The sequence below is a fragment of the Bos javanicus genome, chromosome 20 (assembly GCF_032452875.1).
Source record: "Bos javanicus breed banteng chromosome 20, ARS-OSU_banteng_1.0, whole genome shotgun sequence".
NCBI lineage: Eukaryota > Metazoa > Chordata > Mammalia > Artiodactyla > Bovidae > Bos > Bos javanicus.
In genome coordinates, this window is record NC_083887.1 from 3,043,719 (window position 1) to 3,065,965 (window position 22,247).

A 22,247-nucleotide genomic window follows, 5' to 3' on the forward strand; every position below is an offset into this window, starting at 1 on the left:
ATGGGAAGGAAACAACTTGATGGGTGGGCAATACGAGATGAATAAATACTTAGGCTGCATGAGCTCTCTACGGCCACAGGGACCACGTTTTATTCAGTTCTGTACCACAGTGCTTGACACACAGTAGGAGTTCAGTAATTCTTTGAGCAATGAATAAGTCTAAGAAATGAAGAGGAGGGGAGAAAAGAAGGAAGGAGAGGTCTCCAGCACAGTACCTGACACATAATAAGTACCCCTCACAGATGTGTTGCACGTGGGCACCTAGCAAGTAAGAGTCAATAATAGAATGTTCCTGGCTGGAAATGTATGCAGGTGAAACAAGCAGATAACGAGGCATTTAGAGCTTCTCTAGAGGCCTGGCTTGTTTTGGAGTTTGTACTTTAAGGGAGAAGTTCCACCCTCAGCAGATGGTGAACTGTTCTTATCCCACCAAGGGAGCAAGCCCTCCCTCCCTGACCCCGTCTTCCTCCCAAGCCCCCTGCATTACCAAGAGGCTGGAAGCAAATTGACAGAAACCTGAAGGAAAGTAACTCAAGTGATTTAGGAGAATGGAAAGTCTGGCTTATGGGGCCAGATTAAAGAAGCTAAATATGTATAGCCTGCCTAAGTGACAACTAAATGCGGCATTTGATAAGTCTATAAATACTCAGAAGATGTAAATGCCAAGGAGGAAAGGGAATTACTTAGCATGGCACAATGGAGTATTGGCATAATGGGATAATATTAAGAAAGAGAAGATGAAGGCTGAACATCAATAAACGGCTTCCTGACAAGGAGAACCATTCCTGATAGGGGACACTATTAAGTTATGTGCTGTGGGCCAAGGGAAGTAATGGCAGTGCCATTTCTCAGGATGCTGGCAACAGAGCCAACAGGACTGGGGCCGAGATGTGTCCTTACTGAGGCCAAGCAGGTAGCCTTCTGTGTCTGTGGCCCCCCGATCCTAGCAGAGGAAAGAACTGCATCTTCTTGGGAGACCTCAGATGGCTCAGCCTCCTAAAGGGCCGCACCATGTGGAGAATAGTTGTACCAGCCATTTTCCCTTCCACATGAGTGCGTGGAAGGGTCAGTCAACTTAAAGAATACCCCATTTCCTGCAAGCTAAAGCCCACATTCTCTAGCACACAGGACAAGGCCCTTCACATCAGACCCCTGCCTACCTCACCAGCCTCCTCTGCCACCACCACTCCACACACACCCTCTCAGTGGCCCTCCCACAGAGCTGCTCGTCATTCCCCAGACACTTCTGCAAGCCTTTGCACCTGCTCGCCCTTCTTCCCGCTTGACTACCTTATTCTCTACAGCAGGTTGAAATGTCCTCGGTGAAGCCTTCCCTGCCTCAGCAGGGTTTGCCCCCTCTTCTGGCCTCTGAGAGCCTCCTGTGCAGGCGTCTGTCTGTGGCACTTGCTATACTGCGCTGTCACAAACAGCATGTTGCCTCGCCTCCCTGGGCCCTTTGGAGGCTAGGACTGTGCCTCGTTCACCTGTGTGTCCTCAGGGTCTGACAGAGCCTGGCATGAAGCCGGTGGCAGTGAAGTCTGACTGCGTCAAGGAACGAGGTTCTCTTCCCAGCACTGTCAGTCACTGTCGTCCTTTAGCCTCCCTGTGTAATTATTAGGATAAAAGAGCTTCCAAATTTCAGTAACATCTCTAAATCATCTCTCCAAACGCTTGGCCAGCAGTCTCTATGCCAGTTCAACATCTATAAATAAAAACTTCAAATCTGAAAGACAGCATGCCATCCTTGATGGTTTAAACATTAAACTCTAATGGAAAATGCTTCTGTGGGCCAAGTGAATTTTCCCAAAAAAGACTGTTTTCTCCTCACACAAAATCATTTGAACATGTTAAGTAAAATAACCCTCCACTGTTGGTTATAGAGATTCTTAGGTCCATCTAACCAGATCCCTTCAGGAAGGCAGGGAGGATATAGTGGCAGATGAAAGGCAATGCAACTGTGAACCTCCCCCTGTAAGGACAGTGTGTTCATTATGAAGCACAATATTCCCTGCACTCTGCTTGGAGGACGGCTTGAGATGCCCTCATGTCATTATGCCTTATGCTGTTCTGTTGTGAAATATGATATTCATTGGGAAATGTTGTGATGACTGTTCAATAAAGCAGCATGCTGTTTCCCGCTCCCTTTTTTTTGATTTTGCATGGCCTCAGTTAGAGTTTATTTTCCCACTGAATATTAAATATAAACGTGCTTGTTGTCATCTCTGCCGTGTGGTGTGGGCGCTGGGTGGAGTTCGTGTCACTGCTCCTAACCCCACGAGCTCCCTGTGGGACCATGGGTCTGCCACCCTGCACCACACACAGCCCTGCCGGGGCACTCCAGTGTCCAGCCCCTTCTCTCACAGGCAGTCTGGAATCCGAGGCCATGTTCTCAAAGCTCTGAATCAACCTGTGGCTTCAGTATCAGGTTGTATTTCTTGGAAAGATTTCTTTAGCTGGGCAGAAAATGGGATAAGCAGTCGAGGATTCTGACCGCTTCTCTCCATCTCCGAGGCCCTCCTCCTTTCTCCTCTGGGCTTGCGCAGTAGTGTCTAAACACGTTGCCCTGCCTCCAGCAGCTCCCCATCATTGCTGTCCCGCAGTTTCCCATCAGTTTTGTTCTAAATCACAGACCTAAGCATTATTCAGAAGTCCTTTTAAGGCTACCCTGTTCATACTGGCCCAAACTGGCTTCTTCATGCAGCATGACACCGAAGGCCTTTCGCAGCCTGGACTCAGCCCAGTCTTCTCCTACCCTCAGTTGTGTTCCTTTCCACTCGAAAGAAGGTCTCTCTGAAAAGCCTGCTACCCAGAGCCTGATTATTCCTCAGATACACCAAGCCCTGTCTCCTCTGCCTTTGCTCGTTTTATTTTCTCTTCCTGAGGTATCCTTCTTTCCCAATGATGCTATATGTATCTTTTAAGATTCCAGTTAAATAATTAGCTCTCCTGTGAAGACAGGCTCATCTTTTTAGACAGGAAACATAGCACGTACGCCTTTGTTAGTCTCTCTTGAGCTTACACGTTTGCTCATTTGGAGACCCCCAGAGGCTTGTGTAGGACGTTTGAGGTTCTATGATTGTAAGGCAGTCATTCAAACAGTATACCATGAACTGGAAATGACAGTGGCACTTGGAAAAAACTAGAGGAAAATGGCTCTGGAGTTGAAAGCTATTCCTCTCCATACAGATCCTCCAAGCATTCCTACCTAGAGGATGTTTTTGACAAATGATGCTTAATTTTTACATCAAATCAAAAAATTTTCTGTTTGATGTTGGCAAGAGAAGAGTGAGAAAGAGTTTCCCAAATAGTGCTGAGTGGCAAACCCTGCAGCCTCCCAGTGCCCCAGGTTTTCTGGTTTTATTTTAATGCAGCAAGCTGCTTTATGAGATCTGCAGCTACTTGAAATATGATTTACTACCAGTAAAAAGTTTCAAATGGATAATGAAGATTCAAGAATGAGACTCACAGTGTAGTGTAGTCAATTTTGTTGCTCTTGCTCTCCAGTACATCTCTGCCATTGAACTGAATTATTTATTGTAATTTATTTCAACCATGGAAAATAAAACTGTTTTCATTGTGATGTGCACTGTAACATTCAGAATAGACACATTGCAGGCAGTACTCTCAATTAATTCATCCTGAAGTTTGATTCCAACTTTATCTTCTTTCTTATAAGCTAGGAGACTGGCAGATAATTCTTTCCCCAATAAACTATGATTAAAACGAATGTTTTGAGAACCAAGGGTGATGTTGGTAATGGGGAAAATGGAAACAACAGCAAAACTAGGTTGTGTATGTCCTTAGATTTTACTGTGGACGGAAGGGGTTTTTTAATATTCTAGGCAATTTATCACTTGGAGAAAATACATCCCTGAACTTTCTGTAAGGAGGGGGTGGAGGAGGAGGTGCTCTGCATTTGGATTCAGAACCATGCAATGCTAATGTGACCAAAGCCAGCTGAGCTAACCAGTCCTGTAGTAAAAAAAAAAAAAAAAAAGGCAAGCTAGCATTGTACAAAGGCCAAGAGGCAGAACTCCCAAATGATTTTTCAGAGGAGAATGGGTCACCTATGTAATTGATTGCAATCTTGTTGCTTTGAAAAAGAGACTTAGCTCATACATTTCATTTGCTTTTTTTTTTTTTTTCATTTAAAGTGCTCAACAGTTGTTTCTATTATGAGGCTGCAAAGACCCTAAGAGAACTTAGGAACATGCTTAATGTGTACACATACTAAAAGATTTAATGTAAATCTTTGGGCGGTTGGGCTTCGTTAATCCAGGCAGAAGAACATTTGCTTGTTTGTCCATTACTTTCATTTCTCATAACATTCCACTAATGTCACATTGGTAGACAGCAAATGAAGAAACAATTGATTCCTTTTCCCTAAAGATGACTAGTATCTAATTTGAGGAGGATCACATTTCAATATTTGCTGCGCACATGGCCTCAAGAACAGCACTTGGTAATGACAGCAACTCCCTTACTTCCACAAGCCCTGAAAACCTGGAAGCGTTTGCCCCTTCAGAACATTCAGATTCTTCCAGACCCTGGGTCTTCAGCCAGGGCATGGGGCTGTGGGAGAGAGGCCAAGGGCTTCTCTGCTTTTTCCGGTTCTGCTGCACTGTCGTTTTTGTTCTGTGGTTATTGCTGTTGCTGCGGCCAGCCGTCCTCCTCCTCTCCCACCTGGCCTTCCCGAAGTTACAGGTGCCGGAGGATTCCCGAGAGTCGGGAGCTTCCCTCAAGTGTTCGCTGCATTTATCAGGTGTTCCTCAAAATGTCAGCAACTCATTACCTCAAAATCAAAGGCAACCTAGCTTGGCCTGCAGTACACGTAATTTCATATCCTACCCCCCTGCTTATTATTGCCCCCCACCCAGCAGATTAAGGCACCCTGTTCTACAGACACACCCTCCTGGGCACAGCCCTGATCAGCCTGGCCTTGTCCTCCTCTCTCTGGCCCTGCCTAGTCTCAGTACAGAGATGCTTCGTCTTGCTCTCTCTTTCCTTTGGTCTGTCCTTTTGTCTTAAGGGCTTCCCTGGTGGCTCAGATGGTAAAGAATCTGCCTGCAATGCGGGAGACTCGGGTTCCATCCCTGGGTAGGGAAGATCCCTTTGGGAAGGGAAGGGCAACCCACTTGAGCATTCTTGCCTGGGAAATCCCCATGGACAGAGAGCCCGGAGGGCTACAGTCCTTGGGGTCCCAAAGAGTCAGACACAACACTTTCACTTTCTTTTGTCTAAACCAAAGCTGCCTTCTCAGGCCCTCCTTCCACCACCTTTTGGAGAAGACAAATTACTCTTGTCCCATTCCCATTTCCCTGATCAACAGGCAGCAAAGTTGCAGTGTAAGTAAAATGTCATGCAGCCCTGAACCAAGAGAGAGGGGGGAAAGCTGAGGCTCCCTGAATACAGAAGGATTTGATCCCTGTCGGTCAGAGTTCCTATCATCACTGCACGTTCAGTGCTGTCTTTCTGAATTGGATGGGGAGTAAGAGAGAGGAGTTTGAGAGGAGTTTCTTAGATTTTGTGGAATATTTTTTAGTTTTATCAATATACCCAAAGAATATTAACAATGAAAAATGTTCACTCTATAGAGAGTATTTTAAATTGAAGAAAATTAGTTTAATTTCCTAATCCTTTCTCCTATGTTTATTTAAATTGCTATATACCTGGATAGGAGTGAAACCAATGGTTCAATGGACCATTTTCCAGAGACAATCTATTAATTATGTCTACTGCTGTTCATCTTGAGAGGCTGAAGTTATGGTATCCAGACTTATAAAAACGCTAGGTGGGAGGCAAGAAGGTCTCCTGCCGACTCACCAGGAACCCCTTCCCTGGATTCTAATCACAGGGGCTTCAGTAGCTGTCTGACTCCTGAGCAAGTGGTCGAGTGGCCAAACAGGACACACACGTGGGCAGCACGTCTGGGAGGCCCTCTGAGGGTGGGCTAAGGAGCCATGGCCACTCATACAGGCCTGGCCCTGCCCACGGGCAGCCTCAGAGTGGCAGGCAGCAGCCTCTGGACTTGGGCAGACCTGTGCACGGGCCCTGGTTCCACGTCACATCACGGCAGCTGATAGCTGTGATGCCTGGAGCAAGTCCCTGACTTGCTCGGGACTTCAGCTCCTTAGACTATGAAACGGGGATAATGTCTCCCTCAGGGTTAGCTGGGGGTTGCAGACAGTGTGTACCTGTGCCTCACAGAGTGCTGAGCACCCAGGGGCTTTCTGCAAACATATCTGTTCCTGTCGGGCAGAGAAACCTCATCAGGCACAGCTTACTCTTAGGTGGAAATGGCTGTCAGTAAGAAAGATGGTGCCTCAGCCTTTAGCCTCGGTGACCTAAAAGGCCCTAGAGATCTCGTCCAGGCAGCCGCTGGCTAGAGAAGCAACAGTGACTTAGAAGCACTCTCAGGCTCTGCACACAAAAGCAAGAGCCTTGGAGACGAACAGTGTATTGATTTAGATATTCACCAATTTCAGTTTTAGCCATGGGCTGAGGCCAGAACTTCTCTGTTTTCTGTACAGTTCCCTTTCAGCTCTTTAGCTCTTTATATTTTAGTTGATATTTCACTCATCCTTTCCCATTCTTTCATTTATTCATCTGTGCATTCATTCTGTCACCCAGTAGCTATTTTCCTGAGCTTCTGGTAGGTGCCAGATGCCACACAAAGCAGGAGGGGTACAGAGAAATGTCCCCCATGGTCCCAGAATGGTAGGAGGTCGCAGACCAATCTCCCTAACACCCCCTTGCAGTCATCACCCAGTACCCACTCGAGCCACAGCTCTCAGCCATCCTTCTCCTCCTAGCTTCTAGACCCATTGAACCTCCAATGTCCTTAGAGTACGTCCAGCACAAGCCACATCTGTGCTGACACCTCGTCAGCGTCTGCAGTGAGAGCCTGCTGGAGGGGGAGAGTGGGCCCGCGCGTGTGAACAGGCAAGTCCACTGTGCCTTGCGCTTGTGCTTTACTTCCCGTTTTAGGGCAGAAACGTAGGAGAGCTGAGGAGTGAACAGAGGTCCAGGTAACACAGCGCTGCTTTGTTTTATTTTTCCAGGTCAGATATTCGTCGAGTAGCTTCATGTTTTATTTAGAAGGTTACAAGTTTTCAGAAGCACTATCACTCAAAATCCATACTAAAACATGTGCCAGACCAAACAGAACTGATTTTTGTACTGTTTTCTATTTTAGCTTTTTTTGGCTGCAGGAGGTAGAGGATATTGTTTTTACTTTTATTGCAACTCCCAGTGAGGTTGGATAATTGTGAGGAGAATATAATCTGGGTTATCTGTCCATAATCAAGACATGAAATTGGGTGCTTCCTGGAGCCATGAGATTCCACTGGGTCAGGCCGGGCGGGGCAACCATGGTGGGAGTGAAGGAGCACCAGCGATGACTGAGAACCTGTGAAGGAAGTCAGTCTTCACCGTGGCCCTGCAAAGCAGTTGTCATAATCTCTCGTTTTATATGTAAAGAAATAAAGCCTCAGAAAAGACAAACAACTTGACCAGCGTCCCAGGTTACATAAGTGGCAGGCCAGATTTGGCCTGAGTTCTGACTGGCTCCAGTCTGTCCCTACCAAACCAATGTTGGTTTTGCTTCACTGATAGAAATTTTCTACAAACTTAGCCCAAGCCTCTTGGGAAGGGCAGCACCTGAGACAGTGAGTTGTCTGCTTTTCCCAAGTGGTCCATTCCCTGGTTGGGCAGACTAGCTGCTTAGGATAATACAGTGGATAATGTGTATGCCCTTTGGACACAGGCTCTGGAGAATGTAGCCTGGGATGGGCCAGTTTGAGATGGCCATTCCAGCCATGCCTGTAGGTGGTGAGCAGAGGCTGGCAGAGTGAGGCCCACTCCTGCGGCCTCCACATACTCAGCCCTGATGGTGCTTTGGACTCAGCGCAGGCTGGGGTGGGCTGCGGCAGAGCAGGCAAGAGCTCTGTCCTTTCAGTCTTGACTTGTTCCATCCATAACCATGAGAGATTCCACAGTACCTGGAGCAGGTACTTAAGCATTTCACCCAGGACTCTTCCATATGGGGGTGGGGGACCTTTCTCCAAAGGGATTTGCTACACTGATTGAATTGTTTCCCCATATCCTCTCAGATTATTAGAAAAAAGAACTGTGGAAATGAGTTGCCATGTCAATACCCTTTGAGTGGATTTGCTCACTAATTTCCATTTTTCCGGAAGAGTAAAAAAGAAAAAAAAGTCATCTGTTTTAGCCAACTTTATTTTTAGAAAAGTATTTTATTCAAACATCCCCTTACTTATTACAGACATAAATACATGCATTCAGACAAATGAATCCACGGGAGAACCGTATAAAGTAATTGGCACATCACTTCAGCATGCTTTGTCAGTTACTGGAGGACTTTGGTGCCTCTAACTTCCATCTTTTCCATTAACATATCCATTCCGCCTTCAGATTGTGAAGCCCATAATATTTTAGGCTGTCTCCGCAGATCTGTTAGTTTTGCTTGTCAATTTAATTTGTGGCTCTATGACTTTGGGTGGCTTGTTAGATTGTATACAGAAACACGTGATCTGCAAATGATGTCCAACATGCCAGCATAAAACCCAGCCTCTCGTCAGAACACTGGACACACCATAAATGTGCAATGGCAGCTTTCATTCACAGTCGGCCTGTCAGGATGATGACGATGACGTGTGGGACAGCAGCTGCTTAGAGCCCATCAGTGTTGTTTGTACATATATACCTTAAATGGGCTTCCCTGGTGGCTCAGACGGTAAAGAATCCTCCTGTATTGCGGGAGACTCCTGGGTTCGATTCCTGGGTTGAGAAGATTCCCTGGAGGAGGGCATGGCAACCCACTCCAGTATTCTTGCCTGGAGAATCCCTATAGACAGAGGAGCCTGGCAGGCTACAGTCCATGGAGTCACAAAGAGTCAGACATGACTGAGCACACACTCACACACACCTTAAATGTTTATAACACTTTTCACTCTTTGCAGCACTTTTTATATCTACCATCTCATTTGATTCCCTGAGCTTCCTTGTACTGGATTATCATTTCCCTCTTTATGGGTAATGAAACTAAGACACAGAGAGAGAGAGGTTCCGTGCCTTGCCCAAGATCACAGGGTAAACTGGGTTGCAAAAAGGCCAGAGGACAAAGCCAGATGTCACCAAAGCCTAGTCAGGGGTGTTGTGTGTAGTAGACTCTGCCACATAGTTGCTGTCTCCCCTGCCTTCCTTCAGGGAAAGGAGCTCTGAAGCAGTGAAACAGGAAGGACTGGAGATGAGGGGTCTAGTGTCCAAGAAGCAGGACCTGTAGCATCCGCTTCACATGGGCGACCAGAGCTTGCTTCATCGCTCTCTGCCAGGACTGCTGCAGCAGCCTCATCTCTGGCCTCCCTCCTGTTCTTTCACCTGCACAGTCCATGTGTCCCAGAGGGAGCTTTCCTAAGTACAGATCTGAGCATGTCTCTCTTTAGGTGCAAATGGCCAGATTCTCCATCGAGGTCTCCCAGCCTGTACTGAGGTCTTGCTTCTGGCCCACCTCTCTTCTCTCTACCACACTGCATTCCTTACCATTGCAAAACCCTCTGTGTTCTTGCCCAGTCTCCCTTTTTGCTGCTGTTTCTGCTTAGAACACATTTATGATGAACTCCATAACTGTGGCCTTCTCTGCGGAGTCTTCCCTGATTCTCAAGGACCCAGAAGTGTCCATCTTCCCGCCGCTGACCCACAGCATCTTTGCCCAGCCCTGGTTCCTGTTACCTCTAAGGAGTAGTCTGTCCCAGGAAGCTTTTAGCTCCTCAAGAACAGAGGTTGTGGTAGATGTCTGTGTTCTCTTACCTCCTCCCAGGCATCTTGCAGACTTGGAATTTAAGAAAATGGATGAGTATGACATACAGGAGTAGGACTTTCTTGGTGGTTCAGTGGTTAAGACTTCACCTTCCAATATAGAGGGTGTAGGTTCAATCCCTGGTCGGGGAGCTAAATCCCTCGTGCCTTGTGGCCTAAAACCAAAACAGCAAACAAATAATATTGTAACAAATTCAATAAAGATTTTTAAAAAATAAGCGATGTAGGAGTGAAGTGAGTAAATGAGTAAGTTCAGTGTATGAGGAACGAATGAAAAGATTTTTAACAGCCTGAGCCAGCAGTAACCGTGACTCCCAGGGTGACATGGGCTGGGTTCCCTTTCTCCGTCTGCGTGAAGGGGTCATGGAGAGATGTGGCCCCTCTATAATTTGACCATGTCTTTGGTGAAATGGGAGCCTCAACAGTGAGCTGAGCTTCTTGCTCGGTGACCCAGTAGAGAGGAAAGCACGTCTGGGTTGAGAGGCAGGAACTGATCCCCTTGGGCCTGTGGCCTCTGACTTCTCCCACCCAGAAGGTTCTCACCACATGTTTCAGTAGGGGCAGCTCTTCCTCAGGGAGCTGAGAGTCTTTGCCAAGAGTTCCCGTAGGCAGCAGTATAGGCTTCCAGAGTCAAAGCTGTTTGTCCAGCAAGTGCCCTCATGGCTGGTGGCCGGATGTGGTGGGCAGCAGGTGAGCACACAGAAGGCCTGGGGTTGGGGCGATCTCAAGCCAGGGCGCCAGTGTCATCATGTGACTCTGTCTTATAGATGATGTCCGTCCTCATGAACACCATTGTCTTTGAAGACTGTCGGAACCAGTGGTCAGTGTCCAGGCCTCTCCTGGGGCTCATCCTGCTCAATGAGAAGGTGAGTGTGGCTGCTGGGAGGTCCCCAGGAGGCAACCGCAGGAGGAGGGTGCAGCCAGACACCAGGCCAGGCTGTGAGAGAGACGGGGGCCAGCTGAGCGTGAGCGGGCACCTTGAGCGCCCAGGACAAGGCCGTATTCCCCCAGAAGGCCCTTCCCCAGGGGCCTCAGATCTCCTTCAGCTAAGTGGACACCTCAGGCTAGCTTTTCTGGAACCCAGAGCCCCCACACTGGGCAGGTGGTTAGCTCAGCAGTGCTTCCAGCTCACCCTCACTCCCTTCCCTGCTCCAGGAGATGCTGGGCAACAATCTCTTTTGCCCTTTCCTGGGCCTCCTTCCTGATGCCCATTGACCACTGCCCTCAATGGTAGCAGTCCCCCGAATACAGAGGCAGCACCCTCTATCCAGGACGTGCGTCTCTAGCCCTTGAGTGCACGCACCACTCTGGGCTGCCTCCCAGGTTCTCCAGCTTCCCCTTGAACCCACCCCTGGCTCCCCAGCAGTCAGTAGGAACAGTGCATTACTGCTCGGGAGAATGAATTGTCTATACAATCAGAGAGTACTGGGGAAAAGACAGTGAGATTAGAGACAGCCGCATACATTAAAATTCAAACTGAAATCCCAGCCTTGGAAGGAAACTAATAGAAGAAGAAAATATATCAAAAAGAGAAGAGCTGTCTCATCATTCACCTGTGCTGAAGTATCCAATTTTAGCCACATTCAATAGCACTGTCATTCATCTTCCCTCGGTGTTATTGTGATTTAAATCCAAGCTCTATAAAAGAGAGCAGTTCTTTTAAAATGATTGAGAGGGAATAAGGGCAAATTCAGTGTTTAGAAAAAGCTTATGACATCACAATATTATACTTTACTGATGGAGGCAATATTTCATGGTTTGGGATGAAAAACTAATAATTTTCTATTTGGTGTGAGTCACTGCATCATTATAAAAGGGAAAAATAAGTAGTTTTGTGCATTCCCAATCTTGTTCAGGAAGACATTGTGGTTTAAGTATAATGCTTCTGATATATAGTATTTAAGTATTAGTCTGACTACATATTAATTATGTGTGTTTTTGATGTGAGCTGTTTTAATGTATGATGAAAATTAAATATCATGCTGTTTGGGCCTGGAAGGATAAACACATGACTAGCAAAATGTCGTCTTTGTGCTGAAATTAGGCTGTTTCCGATGATTAGGGGCTGCTGTTAGCGTGAGAGCGTGTGTGTAAAAGCCCACAGTCGTCAGCGGAGAGAAAAGGGCTGTGCGGTTCTTTGTGGCCAGGCGTGACGGGTTTTTCTTGGTGGCAGACAGCTCTCCCAGAACTAAGTGAGCGCCTGAGGTGCCCTTCCTCAGCCGAACAGACCCGCCCTGACCCAGGAGTACAGAAGCTTGGGTGCACAGAGCCTGAGGCGGTTTGAGAGGCAGCTCACTGAAGCCTTGGGGGGCGGAGAAGCAGGAGACAGGACGCGGGGCCTGGCCTCAGCTACCCAGGTGCTCCCTGGCTAAGTTCTTTCCTCACCCTAAGAGGCCGTTCCTCTTTCAGCCTTTCTGAGTGTTGAGAAGAGGAAGGCCTTTATGTGCTTGATCCCCCACCCAGGAGGCGAGGACTCCATCAGCCTAAATTGTTCTGTAACAATAAAACAATTATAGCAAGAGATTTTATGAGAGGGGATAATACAGTTTATAGTCAGGAGCATCTCTATTGCTCTGGTTTTCTCTCGAGGCTTAATGTTCACAGTGGACCCAGACCAAAGCCCGTTTGAGAGTTAGGAGCCCTGAGCCCTTCAGAGCTGGTCTGGCCCCGCCCCCACAGCTTTCTTCAGGCCCAGTTTGGAGCCAGACCTCTGACACTTGTTCTGTCTCCCAACAGTATTTCGGTGAACTGAGGGCAGGTCTGATAAACAGCCAGCCTCTCCCCAAGCAGGAGGTCCTTGCCCAGTGCTTCAGGAACCTGATGGAAGGAGTGGAGCAGAACCTGTCTGTCAAGAACAGAGACAGGTGAGCGATGCCCAGTAGTCAGCGTCTCAGGGAGATGGATGTTCCAGGATTGCACTGAACACAGCTCACGCACTGATGTGGCTTTTCTATTACACCTTGTAATCCTCGGCTCAGTTTAGTTCCATCCAGTATGGGTATTTGCTTTCTTCCAAGCAGCATGCTAGGCACTGTAAAGGGTGCATGCACGCGTCCGTGCTAAGTTGTTTCAGTCGTGTCCAACTCTTTGCCACCCCATGAACGGTAGCCCGCCAGGCTCCTCTGTCCATGGGATTCTCCAGGCAAGAATACTGGAGTGGGTTGCCATGCCCTCCTCCAGGGAATCCTCCCGACCAAAGGATTGAACCACATCTCCTGTGTCTCCTGCATTGCAGGCAGATTCTTCACCACTGAGCCACTGGAGAATAAAGTGCAACTTTTGCCCTTAAGCATTTTATAATCCCACAGAAAAAATAACTTATTGAAAGGTTAAAAGAAAGAAAGAGTTATAACTGCTATGAAGGACAAAGAAAGGCTTCCTGACATTTGAACAAACATGGACTTTGAGGTCAGACAGATTCCAATTTAAATTTTATTCCTTTATAAGCTGTGTGGCAGTGAGTAAGGCAGTCAACTTCTCTGATCCTCAGTTTTCTCACCAGTAAAAGAAAGATGGTGATAATTGGTTGTGACATTTAAATGACAGAATATAGTCAACGTGGTGCCTAGGACATAGAATAAATAGTGAGTGAGTAAGTAGTTCCTTCCTCTGTCTGACCTTTAGTTATGCGGTTGGTTTGGCAAGAACAGAGACAGGTAGGCTGCCCGTGAGGTCTTGATGAGGAACACAGATGTCACCTGTGCTTGAATTCATTCATTCATTCATTTGTTCACAAAAGTTTGTTGCGAATCTGCTATGTGCCAGGCACTGGGGATACCAGTGGGGAACTAACAGTTCCAGGTTTTTTTGCCCTCATGGAGCTTCTAGTGGCAGAGACAGACATAATGAATGATGGAGAGAGAAAAATGTTTTCAGGGTAAAAAAAAATTCTTGCCCCATCCTTTTATAAAATGTGGTAGCATTCAAATGGTATGCAATTGAAATGCAAATTATTAATTGCCCCATAGCCACAGGCCAGAACCTGGGCTTTGATAATACAAGGCCAAGTCAGATGGACTCTGTGGACATGTTCCCTTCACTGCTTGTTCTGCGCCAAGATCCTCTGTCAGGCAAATAGGGGCAGCCTCCAGGTTAGGAGGAGAAGAGACTTAGTGAAGGAAGGGGAGGTGCCTTGCTAGATGCCCCAAGGGGGAAGTTGTTTCGCCCGAGGCTTGGGAGTTTGAGTACCACCTCCTGAGCGGCTCTGTGAGTCCCTTGTTTAGTGAGAGTACTAGCCAGCAAGGACGGTGTTCTCCACATGCCAGGCAGGATGCTGAGTGCTTAGGCACTGTCTCTCTTAACTCAGTCAATTCTTACTTCTCACAGTCCCATAAGGTAGCTGTCACATGGGGTACCAAGACCGAGGTTAAGTGTTCGTCTGAGACCACCCAGTTAAGAAGTAATAGAGTCAGGATCTGAACCCAGGCAGTCTTACCCAGTGCCCCCTCTTTTGGCAGCACTGAGTTTGGTTTTCTCACCCACAAATGACGATCCTAATCACTTGCTCTGGGGAAGTCTTATGATGATTAAATGAATTTATATGTAAACACAACATAAGCTTTGGTTCTTTTCTTTATATTCGTTACTACCTATGTGTAATTCAACTTTTAAAAACAATTCTTAAATGGTATAACCACAGAACACACCCCTCAGAATGATTAGTGTCTTTGCTGATAGCCCTGGTTCTCTGGAAGGGGAAGGGCAGGAGCTACAGTGGCCGTGGCATGGGAGGAGGGAGCTCAGCCAGGGCCCCTCCTGGGTCCTGAACCCCGCCACCAGGGGCTCACACAGCTTCAGCTTTGCCACTGCACTCAAGCCCTTCTTCCTCTTCCCACAGGTTCACCCAGAACCTCTCCGTCTTCAGAAGAGACATGGCCGAGGCCCTGCGTAGTGACGGCAGCACCGAGCCGCTGGACATGATGAGCTGACTGGACTTCTGCCCAAGTGCCGAGAGGCCTTCATCCAGAGACTCGTGGGTCTGGATCCCAGGAGAGTGATGTTGGCTAGCCCCGGAGAATCTATTTTTCAAAACAAACAAACAACAACAAAAACCCTACCTTTTTATAAGTCTGGCCTAATTATAAGAATTTATAATAGTGCACAAACAATGTAAATTCAGCCTTTTCACTGAAAAAAGCAAAAGGTGTGTTTTCAGTCTTTCTATATAATATTATTATCTTTGTTCTTATAATGCTCTGAAAGGGTGTAGAAACAATATTTAACCAAAGAACATAATAAACCAGGTTTGCGGCTCAGTGTTTACTAGTTAATGGCTCTGCGATCAAGGTGGTGAATTTGTGGGAGATGCAGCCTTCAATGTGGATCCTGGATTGAGACAAATACCATTTGAACCTGTTAAATTAGTAGTTTGTTATTAGTCTTGTCTGGAAAAGCAGTGTTGGAGCTCTGAGCTGTGGGCATTTCAAACGAGCCTGGGAGCTCTGTGAAGCATCCCACAGGACTGCACATAGACCTCTCTGCCTCAGCAGCGTCTGATAAAGTTGAGAGACAGTAACACAATTAAATGACTTACAAACAACGTTTGCTTTTCACTGGCATAAATCTGAAGTGGTTTAGTCTAGAAGAATTAAGCTGTGCAATTACTGCCTGCAGAGCTATTCCTTCAGAAGGAGTAGGTAGCCCCAGCAAGCAGTTCCGGGCGCTGCTAGCACCCAGTCCTTCTGCCTCCGTTTAATTTTTAAGAGAAGCTGCTGCTGCTGCTGCTGCTGCTGCTAAGTCGCTTCGGTCGTGTCCGACTCTGTGCGACCCCATAGACGGCAGCCCACCAGGCTCCCCCGTCCCTGGGATCCTCCAGGCAAGAACACTGGAGTGGGTTGCCATTTCCTTCTCCAATGCATGAAAGTGAAGACTGAAAGTGAAGTCTCTCAGTCGTTTCCAACTCTTCACAACCCCATGGACTGCAGCCTACCAGCCTCCTCCATCCATGGGATTTCCAGGCAAAAGTACTGGAGTGGGGTGCCATTGCCTTCTCCGTTAAGAGAAGCAGAGGCATCCAATTAAAATGTAGATTCAAAGCCACTTGCCTTCTTGAGCCACCCAAAACGGTTCTAGATGCTAAACTATAGATTTTCAGAGGATGAGGATCAGCTGGTTTTCATCTTGCCATAAAAACTCTTTTTACTGTGGGGACTGCAACTCAACGCAAACTCAGGACAAGGAGAAGGCCTTTACAACTTGTGATGGATGGTAACTAGGCTATTAATTTGAGATTGTCACTGTCAGATGGCTTTGGTATCTCACTGCTCTGTCTTCATGGTTCAGGCTTATAATAAATATTATTCCCTTTATTTCTGATAAGACATGAAAGGTTGGCCTTACTGTTGAAGAGGTAAATCCGCAGGCTCCTTTTATAATCTCATTTCTCAGACTAGTTATTTCTTGAAATTTTTCTTGATAGTTGAGTTTTATAACAGGCTTGTCACATAAAAGCAAAGTTACCCAAGTGTATCTAAAAATTTGTCTTCCATATGTGAACTCAGGAAGTCAGGGAAAAGTGTGTTCTAAGTAGGGTTATTTCTGGTATCTAAGAGAGAAGTAAGCCTCAGCCTTACACTGTGTTTCATTATCAGTAGGATAAATAATTTTCCATGAGAAGGCAAATTCTGAACTTCATAAAACTTAACTTTTTAGAGAAATCTGATTTGAGAATTTTCTCTTTCTCGGGGGCTAATTACTGCATACTACCCATCCCAAAAAATCCTTCATAGAAAGCCTGTCCCATTCTGGGACTTTTTTTTTTTTTAAGTTCAAGACCTGGGAGTTCCCTGGTGGCCTAGTTGTTAGGATTCTGGGCTTCCACTGCCATGGCCCAGGTTCAATCCCTGGTCAGGGAGCTGTGATCCCACAAGCTGTGGGGCGTGGCCTAAATAAATAAACAATAAAATGTTCCAAGACCTAAAAGCACCATGTCATTTGCATTAAAACGGTCACAAGAGAATCACCGTGTGCGCTTGCTTTTCTTGACCACGCCCCCAGAGGCTGCCTGGTGGCTTCTCAGCAGCCCGGGGCTCTGTCACAGCCTTGGAGCCCCGCTGGGGAGGAGGACTTGTCAGGCCCGCCCACCCCACCTCAGCAGGGCCTGCTCACAGCGCTGGGTGTGCAGAGCACCTGTGCCAGGCAGGCACACTCAGCTAGGGGACTGTGCCCTCAGCCCCCGTGTCAGATGAGGAAACTGAGGCTCAGAGGTGGTACCAGCTTACACAGGCAATATTTGATCCCAGGTCTGTGTCACCTCACAGGCATTCTTGAGATCTCTTCCAAAACCTATATTTGAGAATGGTAAGTTGAAACCAGTTAATGTTTATATCAATTTCCATATGTTTTTCAGAACTCTATTGCTAGATAACAAATTACCCCAAAACATAGAGGCTTCTCCAGTGGCTCAAATGGTAAAGAAACTGCCTGCAATGCAGAAGACCCACGTTCGATCCCTGGGTAGGGAAGATCCCCTGGAGAAGGGAATGGCAACCCACTCCAGTATTCCTGCCTGGAGAATTCCATGGAAAGAGGAGCCTGGCGGACGACAGTCCATATGGTGGCAAAGAGTCAGACACAGCTGAGCAACTAGTGCTTTCACAGTGGCTTAAACAGCACTGCTTATCTCTCAGTTCCTGCGGATGCTCTGCCTCTGGGTCTCCCAGGCTGTGGTGGGTCTCATAGGCCCTGTTCACCACGAGGCTCGCTGGGAAGGACCTGCTTCCACACGTCCTCGTGGCTGTGGGCAGGAGTCCGCCCCTCATGGGTTGGTGGACTGAGCCTCAGCTCCTAGCCAAATGGCCTCTCCATAGGGTGGCTCACAGCACAGCATCTTGTTTTACCAGAGCAAGGAAGAACACAGCACCCTGGAAGTCACAGCCTCTCATAACCTAACCGCAGAGGGGCACCAGTCACTTCTGTATTCTCTTCATTGAAGTCCAGTCACCAGGACCAGACCACGCCCGGGGGGAGGAGTTATACACAGGCAGGGATCTTCCAGCCTCGGCTCTTACCTGGCCTTCACTGGAAAGGTTTGGCTAAAGGTTTCTCCCCAGAAATCTGGAACAGAATCCTGATCTTCCTAGGAAGGCTAAGTTCCATTCTGTGCCCTTTCTGAGGGAGGAAAGGAGAGTGGGGAAGCTGGGACGTTTCCAGATGTTTCCACACACACATTCCCCAGGAACCGCACCACCCACCCCTTCCCCGAGCCTTGCCAAGTCAGCCTTGGTCAGGGATCATAGGGAGGACTCTTGAGGCCACTTGGAGTTCCATGTGGGAGTTCTGCAGGGTCATCCCATCCATGAAGCCAGCACTCAAGGGCACACCCCATCTTGCAGAGCCCACACAAAAGAGAACTATTACAGTTGATATGTTACCTGCTCTAATCAGGTCACAGGTGTACCTAACTCACACTCAGCAACAGGAAAAAAACAAATGACTCCAGCAGGTCCTCAGGGTCTACCATCCAACCAGCCTCACCCAGAGTGAGGAGGCAAGGAAGGCGTGAGCCACTGCGGCATACCTGGCCCTTCTGATGAGCTCCTAGGGGGCTAATATGTCTTGTGCATGCAGTGTGGGGCGCTAGGTCAAGCCAGCAGCTTCAGCTGATAGCCAAGCAGGAAAGAGTTTGACGCTGTCATGACTGCAAGGCTTTCACTTTCTGCACTGCCTTGAGAGCCTGCCCCCTGACAGCTGTGTCCTGCTTGTGTTCTAGGTGTTCTGTCTTTTCCGTGCTTCCCCATCAGGCTTCTCTAGAACAGGGGATGCGGGTGCTGCACTGTCTGGTGATGGGAGCAGCCAGAAAAGCCCTCTTGGCCCCTCCCCAGGGCCTCCCACTGGCCCTGCAACCTGGACGGGCCTTTGTGTTACGGTGCTGGGAGCCCCTTTCAACACATGCAGCTGAGCTGGCATAGCTGCAAGCTGCGCTCAGGGACGGAGTGAGCTGGAGAGCTGAGTGCGAGGATAAAGCGGGGTGGTGCGGTGAGAGAAACTGGGCAAAGTGAGAGACGGAGCAGTGCAGCAGCGTACAGGCGGCAGCATTTGAGAGAGCCGGCACCTTACGGTGAGGAGGGAAAGAGCGCCTGAAGAGCAGAGCGAGGCAGAGCAGCGAGGGAGAGAGTGAAGATCGCAAGATGGACACTAAATAAGGGGAACCACTATCATTTAATGAGCAGCCACCACGCGCTGCAAATCAAGATCTCATTTAAAGGTAATGCCTTCCGGTAAGAGAGTCAAGTAAGCATTATCCCCATTTTAGAGGTGACAAAACTGAGACCAAAAGCCTAACCTGGCCACACAGCCAAAAAGTTGACGAGCCGGGATCGAAGTCGGGTCAGCCTGACTCCAAAACTCATGTTTCTTTTCCACTAATGTCCCTTAAGCTAGATTCTTCACCACCAGGCTTTGGAGACAGTTGGGTGGGGAGGTGAACACTGACCCACTGGGACCCCCAGATGGGATGGTCACTCCCCAAGAAAGCCCAGTCCAATACCTGGGCCTCCCAGTGCTGTGTCTATGGGTTCTGCCACCAATTCAGCCTCCTCCCTCCTTTATAAAATCATTCTTGAGACTTTTTAATGTTTTATTGAGGTGTAAGTTTACGATGACAGCAAACCTTTCAAACTACAGCAAGAGTAACCTGCCTCCTTGGCATATTAAAAAATAATGTCAGCGTCGGTTTTTATGTCCCATAGTTGGGATTGCTGATAAGAGCGCTTCCCTGACAAGATTCTCTTTGAGGTTTACAGAAAGCGTAATAAAATATGTAAGTTACATTTCCACAAACAAAAGCTATAACATAAGTTATTTATAAGCGTGAGATACAAACAGTATCACGATAAATAAACCATAAAGGGTACCTGCAACATCCATCTTAATGTAATTTGCCCAACAAAAGTGTTGAAACGGAGTCAAATTTAGTAGAGAAATCTGTCAGGAAGAAAGGAAAGTTGTAAAACACAAAATGGGAAAAATGGCTGACGGGGGGCAGGGAGGAAACAAGGGCATGAGAGGAGGTGTGGAGGCGCCTCTGAAGGCTCCCGCCGCCGCCTGCCCTCACCCCCGGCCGCACACCCCGCCGCCGGACCCGCAGCGGGAAGGACGCTCCCCTCCCCTCCCCCGCTCGGCCTGACCCCCCTCTCCCAACCCCGCACGTCGGCAGCGCCCTCAGGCCGCCCAGCCTCCCTGCCAGGCTCTCAGTCTGACTCAGCACAAGGCTCCTGGAGCATTCGTTCACTCACTCATTCACCTTCCACAGGTAAAGCAGCGAATGAGGCTGGGGAGCAGGGTGAATAAGATCAGTTCCAAAGACAACGAGGCAATGATGAAAATAAGCACGGATAAATGATGGCTGGGGGAGGGAGCTGCTTTAAAGGATGGGCAGAGAGGCAGTAGAGGACCTGGGTCCTCAGAGGTGGAAAGGCAGCGGGCGTGGGCGGGGCTGGGAGAGAGGGCGCTGAACTGAGTGCATGCGAGCTCCTGCACACACTCTGACCCCTCCGTCCTCACCCCTCATCTGACCTTGCAGTGTGCTATTCGGTTTAATACCACAAACTCGTCATGACCCTCCAGTGGGCCCTGGGCCAGCCCTGCAACATGAACTTGAACGCCAACACCACTCTGCTGTGGAAGCACTCCCGGGCCAGTGGGGGAGACAGAAGTGAGCCACCACAGCAGCTCTCACCCTGCTCCTGGGCTCCTTTCCTAGACTGCCCATTCCTTTCCTATGGCTTAGAATCTTGACTACCTGCTCGCAGAGGAAACACGGGGTATACAGGAAAGGGCTTTGTAGTCAAGAGACTCCTGGGTTCAAACCCCAGCTCCAGCCCTTCCCCCCACATGCCCCTGGGCAAGGGATGTCATATCCTAAGCCAAATGTTTTATAAGTCCCACGACAGGGAAGCAAGGGGGTGTTCAACGGTTCCTGAGCAGCACCAGGTGGCTTCTGCCTTCCTCCTGCTGGCAGAGGTCTTTCAGGCCTCCTGAGGAAGGTTCTTCCCCTAGTCCTCCCCATTGATGGAGGGGGGCCGGGTAGTGGGGAGGGCGGTGATGAAGAGCTCAAACTGCATTACTCCCACTATCAGCTGGGGAAACGGAAGCCCAAAGTCCGGACGTGGTCCAGAAGATTTGAATAGGTGCTCAGTAAATACTTAATGAATGAGTGAATAAGTTTGGGCAGGTGTCTAAAGCTTTCCATCATGAGAAATAGAAGGGCCCCTAGAAATACCAACATCCTGCCTCTCATCCCTGAAGCCCCTCTCTCTCCTATATAACACCCAGCAAGGCCCAGCAGCCCTATGCCTTCTCCCAGCTTCTCCATCAGGACAAGGAGAGAATGCACTGCAACCGGGAAGTCTTTCTGGCCTCAGGAGTCCAGGTCACCAGTTCCCAGTTCTTAGAGATTCTGTGTGTGTGTGTGTGTGTGTGTGTGTGTGTGTGTGTCTGTCCATCTGTCACTGTTCAGTTGATAAAAGGTAAGAATGGACAGTAAAAAAAAAAATTACAATTTCAGGAACACAAAATACACATCAAACAATATTTGGCCAAAAACAGTGCCCAGAGGAAAATGTTTGGCCTTAGATGTATTTAATAAAAAAAGGGAAGATTGACCAAAGTGAACTAAAATTTCACCTCAACAATCAAAGCAGAAATGAATTAATAAAAATAAAACAAACCATTCCTGAAGGAGATGACATTTTAAAAAAGGATAATGAAATATCCTTTTCTTTCAGACAAACTGATGGCAAACATGATAAAAAGTCACAACTGAGTAACACTGAGGATGAAACGCAAAGGATGTTAACACAGATGCAACATGAGCGCTTCAAAACAGGCGGGAATCTTCCCATAATGTCATTAATGTAACTGTGACTTTGAAAACTTGGATGAACTGGGCAACACTCTAGACACTGGCTTCGGAATTTGAGCAGGCCTCTGAATCACCTGAAGGGATTCTTAAACACAGAATGCTGAACCCAACCCCAGGGTTTTGAATTCTGCAGGTCTGCGCTAGGGTCAAAGAATGCACATTCCTAACAAATTCCCAGGTGATGCTGATGCTGCCGCAGGTCGGGGAAAACAGACTTGGAGAACGCTGTCCAGGGACTACCACCCTCTCCATTTACTCCTCTTCTTGAGCTGCCTACCAGCTCTGTTCTGTCTGGGTTGAGAATGACAAGGAGTTTGTGCTCAGTGGCCCAAAGCACCCGTTGCCTGAGAAGTCCGGGGCCCTAAGCAGTGGGGCACTGTGCTGAATGCTTACCCAGACAACCTCATTCAATCACACAAGATTGGTATGGGTGCTTGACCAGATGAGGAAACTGAGGCACAAAGAGGGCTCCATGAGTCCACAGCTGACAAACAGAGGTGGGAATCCGATTCTTAGGCACTGGGCCACTCGCCATGCCCTGGGAGCA

The 22,247-nt window shown here is 48.1% G+C and overlaps 1 protein-coding gene across 1 annotated transcript in view; it reads left to right on the forward strand.

The window, feature by feature from the left end:
• RANBP17 (RAN binding protein 17) overlaps positions 1-15,092 on the forward strand; it is a 365,939-nt gene extending 350,847 nt beyond the window's left edge. Inside the window, exons 26-28 of the mRNA XM_061393198.1 lie at positions 10,605-10,703; positions 12,574-12,701; positions 14,675-15,092. Of these exons, the coding sequence (XP_061249182.1) occupies positions 10,605-10,703; positions 12,574-12,701; positions 14,675-14,765 (318 nt within the window). The 3' untranslated portion in view covers positions 14,766-15,092. The remainder of the gene's footprint in view (positions 1-10,604; positions 10,704-12,573; positions 12,702-14,674) is intronic.
• Positions 15,093-22,247: the final 7,155 nt, after the last annotated feature.